Source organism: Aphidius gifuensis, linkage group LG4 (assembly GCF_014905175.1).
Source record: "Aphidius gifuensis isolate YNYX2018 linkage group LG4, ASM1490517v1, whole genome shotgun sequence".
Classification (NCBI taxonomy): Eukaryota; Metazoa; Arthropoda; class Insecta; order Hymenoptera; family Braconidae; genus Aphidius; species Aphidius gifuensis.
The window spans coordinates 5,930,762-5,937,845 of record NC_057791.1 but is presented as its reverse complement, the minus strand read 5'-3'; the positions used below and the strand labels follow the sequence as shown (position 1 = coordinate 5,937,845).

Below are 7,084 nucleotides of genomic sequence, written 5' to 3'. Positions count from 1 at the left end.
AGACTCTGATTTCCCAACTAATGGACTACGAGCAAGTGTTTTAGTAGGTATCATTGGATTAAAATTATCTTTTTGTTCATCTTCTTCCTGAAAATAAAAACAAACATTTATTATTAATTATTTTAAATAAACATTATGTTATTTTTTAACTTACACTTGATTGAGATGATCCAGGTGATTCACTTCCATATGAACCACTTGAAGGAAGAGTACTATTTGATTCTGTACTTTTTTTAATTCCAACACTTGTATCATTAACTTCAGAATAATCATCGTCATCAGAATCAACATCTTCATGTTCAATTTTAACATTATTATTGACATGATTTTCATGAGCATTCTCTTTGTTTTCTTCATCAAAAACTTCATCACTCTAAAAATAAAAAAATAATGAGAATAATGTATAAATTAAATAATAATATTTTGTTAAATAAAATTTTAACTTACAAGGTTTTCACATGCTTCAGTGCATTTACAATTTTCTGTGCATGGTTGATTTTTTTTAACACATCCACATATTTTTGTTTTACAAAGTCCTTTACATGTACAACCTTTTGTCTTTATTGAGACATTTAATTCTGATTTTTGACGACTTGGTGTTGTGACACTTGATGATGAAAGCAATGTATTTTTACGTGATGATTTTGCTGGTGTTTTTATTTTTGATGATTCACCAACCAGAGTGACTGATGTTCCACGTTTTTTTGGTACACATTTACGAAGTGCTTCAATTTCAATAGTCATACTCCGAATTTTCTCATTTAATTGAGCAATAATGTCATCTTTTTCAGCAACAATTGCAGCAGTCTCATCAACTGGATCAACATGATCCATGATTTCTTCACTAGCTGGCTTTTTTGTTTTTCTATTTACGACAATGAAGAACGTATTAATTAACCAATTATCAGATTTTTGATTTATTGACAAAAAAAAAAATGTGGTTACTTACTTGGAATTTTTGCCTTTTGTTTTGGTGACTGTTGCCATTATTTTGATGTTACAATTTTAATGTTAAATAATAATTAAACGATTTATTTATTTTTTTTTTAATTTCACAAAAGTATAGTTGATTTTAGTTAATTTGATAGAAAATCTGAGTAAGCCGGTTAGCTGATGCAAAGTGCAAACCAGTGCAAACGTGTGTGATTTATTTATTTATTTTTCCTTTTTTCCAACCGTTTTGCTTTGAAAAAATAATAATAATTAACGGTACAGTGTTGCACGATGTACAGTTACAATGTTGCAATTTTATTTATCGACGGTCGGTATTAATGTTTGAATTTGAATTTGGCTCGATATAGGTAGTTTTTTTTTTTTCAATTTATTTATTTATATATATCGTTACTTAAATATCAATTATTACTAAAATTTATTAATCACACTGGATAAAGCTGGAAAAAAAAGTCTTAATAAAAACTTCGATATATTGATTTTTTTTTTTTAAATAATTTACATAACTTATTTATTTATTTATTTATTTATTTATTAATCGTTAATAAATAATCATTTAATAAATTGTGTGGTGAAAACATTGGTATTATGTCTGGTCACAGTGGTGCAATTTTAGATATGCATTTTAGTGCAGATGGTAGAAATTTATATACAGCAAGTACTGATGACATATATCAAGAACATAGAACTATACATAAAAAGTATTATTTGTTTTTTTTTTTAAAAAAAAAAAGAAAAGTAAGAACATTATTTATAAATTTAATTTCAGTAATTTTTTCGTACCATGTCATTCATTTCATCATCAACCCTGGTGAAAATGATTTCTCCGATTTTTTAATATCCGAGTAATTTGAAAAAAAATCGGAGAAAATCGGAGAAAACCGGAAAAATATCGGAGAAAATCAAAGTAAAATCGAAAAAAATCGGAGAAATCATTTTCACCAGGGAACTTCTTTATTTTTAGCTTCAATTTTTTTTTTTCATACTACAAACATTGTTTTTTTTTCTTCTAATTCAACGCAATTAGTAGCTTTATCATATTTATTTGATAAAATAATACAGCAAGACCACATTGTACATTAGTATCAATTTCATTTTTTTAATTAATCAATGCTGCTTAAATAAATTTTTAACTTCTTCATGTATATATCTTTAAATTTTTTCCGATTTTTTTTTGTTTTGACAGAAATGTCTCTTTCCGAGGAAGAATTACGAGAGGCTACAAAAAGTAAATTGGCTAATGCTATTACTGCAAGGGATGCAGCGGTAGCTGAAGCCATACAACTTAGCATTATTCCAAATGGAGATAGTAAAGGTTCTTATGGTGGTGTCAATAATGCAGATGATGGACGTATTGGTGGCAACTAAAAATCGTCTTGAAATACTTGAATTATCACAATCAATTTATGGTAGTAGACGATATGTTAGACTGTATGATTTACTGAATGGTACATACAGTGGTAATAAATGTAATACATGTAATGATGGAAGAAAAACTCTGTTTGATGCTAGTCAATTTATAATGAATGGTTGTACAAAAGGATATACAGCATGACCATTGTCATTATTAAAAAAAAATTGACAATCATCCAATGATTGACGTTAAAGATCCTGATGAATTTCGATCAACAGAATTATGCAGTATGTGTAGTAAACTTATTAAGTAAATCACCGCATAGATATCAATATTGTCCGAATTGTAAAATTACATAGAATCGCGATATTAATGGTGCAAAAAATATACTGCAAATAACCGTCATAAAAATGGATCCTAAAAGAAAACATTTGATACGAAATAATCAATTCTATTGCTAGTGTTAAAATAAAAAAATTAAAAACCAATACCATAACCACCAGAACCAGTTGATGATAAAGAAAGTATTGTTGCAGAATTGCCAGATACAGATGAATTAAGTTTTAAAAAAGGCGGACAACCAGAATTACCCTTGTGAAGATGATTTCTCAGTTTTTCTTCAATTTTTCTCCGATTTTCTCCGCATACTTTTTAATTGAAATTTCGGAGAAAAATCGGAGTAAAACGAAAAATTATTTAATCCAAATATCTCCGAAGTTTCAACATCAGAGAAAATCGGAGAAAAATCGAAGAAAAACGGAGAAGTCATTTTCACCAGGGTAGTGAACAAGGTTTAACATTTCAGGATTTAGTTGATGATTTTGATGAATCAATTGATCCAAATAAAGTATTTTCATGGTTTTATCTAAATGAAATACAACTTAAGTAGATACCACAACCTCGTACGTTCTTAAAAAAAATATAATATAATATATTTGAATTTTAAATATTTATAAAATACTACGTGTTTTTCTTTAACTTGTATATCACATATACTGAATTCTTTTATAAATATATATTTATTGTCAATAAATTTTGCGTTTAGTAGTATGATTAGATAAGAATATTTCTCGGTTCATAGTGCGATTGCGATGCAGGCCACATAAGAGACCAAGATTTTCGTCGTGACTACTCAGTTAACGTCTCGTTCATCACGAATGATCATGGATTAATTAAATCAAAATATATCTTAAAAGTTTATTTTTTTTTTTATTTTTTTTTTTTTCAATTATTATATACAAATTAAATATTTACATCAACACATAATTAGTATAAAATAATAAATAATAAAAATGCCGGCTTGTTCAAGTGAAAGAAGATTTTATCCATCAAGTCCATCACCACCAAGAAGTAACAGTGCTTCACCACCACTATCATATTCACCATTATCAAGTTCACCACCACAATATTCAACATTTTCATCAATAAAAAATTCCATTGATGATTTAACAAATTCAAAATATCCAAAATTATCTGAACCATCAATAATATATAAAAAAAATATTAAACCAATAATAATTAATAATAATAATGCCATAAAACAATCAAAAAATTATGATAATAATATTAAAAATAAAGAAATAATAATAAATAATAATAAAAAATTAAAAAATAAATTTTTACCAACAAGAATAATTATTTGGTATTTAAATTTTTTATTATTTATAATAACAAGTATATGGAATACAATAATATTTATAATACGTGCACCAATAATTTGGACATCAACATGGGTATGTATTATGATGGTAATAATACAATTACCATTGAGTTTATTAAAATATTTATTGGCATTAATTTATACACCAAGATCAGAATTAAATCGTAATAAACGTTGTGTATTAATAAGTGGTGGTAGTACAGTACAATCAATTCATCTTGCAAGAAATTTTTATAAAGCTGGTGCAAGAGTTATTGTTTGTGAAATTGAAGGTTTATTTTCATTAGCACGTTATTCAATAGCATGCTCAAAATTTTATACAATACCACGTCCATGTCAAGGTAATGCTGCTGAATATGTTAAAGCATTAAAAACAATTGTTGAAAATGAAAATGCTATATATTATATACCAGTTAGTTCATCAAATGCTGCATATTATGATGCACTTGCTAAACCACATTTAGAAATAATTGGTTGTGAATGTTTTGTACCAAGTATTGGTGATGTTAGTTGTCTTGATGATCCATTAGAATTACTACAAAGATGTAGATTATTAGGATTAAAAACACCATTAAATACTGTATTATGGTCAAGTGAAGATATTACAAATCTTTATGATAATGGTACATTAAGAACTGGAAGACATGTTATGCTTGCTGCTGGTCAAATTGGTATACGTGAACGTTCTAAAATAAAATTACCAATAAATTTACAAGAATTAAATACTTTACGTCATGAAATAAGTGAAAAAAAACCATGGATTGTTATTAAATATCCAACTGGTACACATTATATTACCTGTACAACTGTTAAACAATCAAAAGTCATTGCAAATGTAACATGTCGTGTTGATGAAAATATTGGTCTTGTACCAGTTATTAATAATAATATAACAAAATGGCTTGATATATTTTTTAATAATAAATTTAATGATAAAAAAATTAATGGACATCTTAGTTTTAGATTTATTGAAAATATTAATAATGAAATTATTATAATTGGTTGTCGTATTGGTATTGGTTTACCATATGTTTGTTTAACAAGTGTACATCCAAGACTTATTTGGCGTCCATGTCGTCATTTTTCAAGAACAAATTCTGGACCACTTGTTATTGTTGATGATATTAAAAATAATAATGGTTTTCCAAGTGCTATTGAACAAGTTACAAAACATTATTCAAATAAAAAAAATTGTGTTATTGATAAGAGAGAAGAGCTATTTGTTTATTGGGATCCATTACCATATTGTGCTTATTATCATATTCAATTACCATTTAATAGACTTGCTGGTGCAATAAGAGCACAGCCAAATCAACATACACCACCACTTGCTGTTGTACAGTAGATATTATTATCATCATCATTATCTATATGTTATAACAAACAAAAAAATATTTATATTGTCTCTTATCTTGAATTTTTTTTTTTTTTAACTATCAAGAATAAATGATGACAGATTATATTTTATTTTATTTATTTTTTGCGTATTTTTATAAACGAAAATAAAAGCAATAAAACAAAAATTCATCAAAACAAGACAATCAAGAGTGTGTGTGGAAAGATATTAATTTTTTTTTTTTTTTAATTTTATTTTTTTCATTACAACAACAGTTTGAGTGATGATTAGCCGAGACATTATCAAAATTATTTTATTTAATTTTGTTAAGTGATAATATTTAATAAAGTGTTATTCATATGTATTTGAAATATAATGATTATAAAATTTTTTTACAAAGAGATATTAAGTGAAAAATATAATATATGAATGAGTGATGAATAAAAATTGCATTTTTATTATATCACGAGAATGATGTATGAAAAAAAAAAAAAAAACAATAAATTGTTTATGAATATTTGATTGTAAATATAAAATATAATTTAAATACTAAAATTTTGTACAAAATAGTTTGTAAAACAAAAAAATAATAATAAATTTGATTTAAGATTTGAATTATTTTTATTAATAAATTATAGTTATAATTTTTATTTGAAAAATTAATTAATTTATTGAGTTGATAAATTAATTATATCATAATAAAAATGTTATTTATTTTATTTTTTTTTTGATAGATCAAAGTTCTTGATTGATGACGACGAGATTGTGTGTGTTTTTTTTTTATCAATCTTTTTATTTATCAAATTATTTTTACAATCAAAAAAAAAAAACAAAATACTTTGCTTATTATCTTGAATAAAATTTTTTAAAATAGATAATATTTTTCTTTTTTTTTTTGTAAGTTATAAAAAATAAAAATTTAATTTTCAAAAGGAAAACAATCATTTTTATATGTATGTTTTTTTTTCTCGACATATTTGTTGAAGAAAATAAAAAATTTATCCAAAGCTCTGAGATGGACTTCGACAGGCTAGGGTCACGTTTGTATCAGTCTTATCAATATCATGTCGCATTTAAATATTTCTTACATTTTTATAAATCACTTTGTTGACTTCGTAAAAAAAAGATACTACAATTTTCACATATTTGACGAATTAAATTCGCACAGTTTTATTATCTCGAGTTCCTTGACAACAGGTTAAATAAATCGATACCAAAAATTTTGGTTTATTTCATTCTTTGCCTACCCATAATCTTAGATATATATATTTTTTTTGCATCAAATCTATATCTACATAATTTTTTAGTTTAAAAAACATATTTTTTTCTTACTTTTAAAACTTTCAGGCATTTTTTTAGAACATCATTCAAATTGGCTGACTATTCATTGAGTTGACTACTTTTTTTTTTTTTTTTTTCTTTCATTCAAAATATTTGTATACTCGCTAAATTATTATAAATAAATGATTTTGTTTTTATCAGTGGTTTAGTTTAACAAGTGAAATTTAAAATAAAAATATTTAAAAAAGTTTTTAAATTATCAAATGAAAAATGTGATCTTGTTATGATGTAAATTGTGGATATTACTTGAAAAAAAAAATAAGCAATAAAAAAATTTGTTAAAATATAAATAAATATATGTATTGTATAAACGTAGATTTATTTTCTTGTATAAACACGCGGTGTGTACTACCAGGCACCGTTTAATGTTCTTCATGGGGATATAAAATTTTACATACCAATGGTTATACTATGACTATCTTATTTTGTCAATGTATCTTGA

The 7,084-nt window shown here is 25.0% G+C and overlaps 1 protein-coding gene across 1 annotated transcript; it reads left to right on the top strand.

The window, feature by feature from the left end:
- Nucleotides 1-3,524: 3,524 nt before the first annotated feature.
- On the top strand, nt 3,525-5,704 carry LOC122854875. Its single transcript, XM_044155897.1, has one exon. It carries the CDS (start codon nt 3,598-3,600, stop codon nt 5,308-5,310), a length of 1,713 nt encoding a protein of 570 aa, XP_044011832.1. The 5' UTR covers nt 3,525-3,597; the 3' UTR covers nt 5,311-5,704.
- The last annotated feature ends 1,380 nt before the right edge of the window (nt 5,705-7,084 follow it).

What these genes read in the sequence shown, in the direction of transcription:
- LOC122854875 (XM_044155897.1), top strand. Translation starts at nt 3,598, where the DNA reads ATGCCGGCTTGTTCAAGTGAAAGAAGATTTTATCCATCAAGTCCATCA.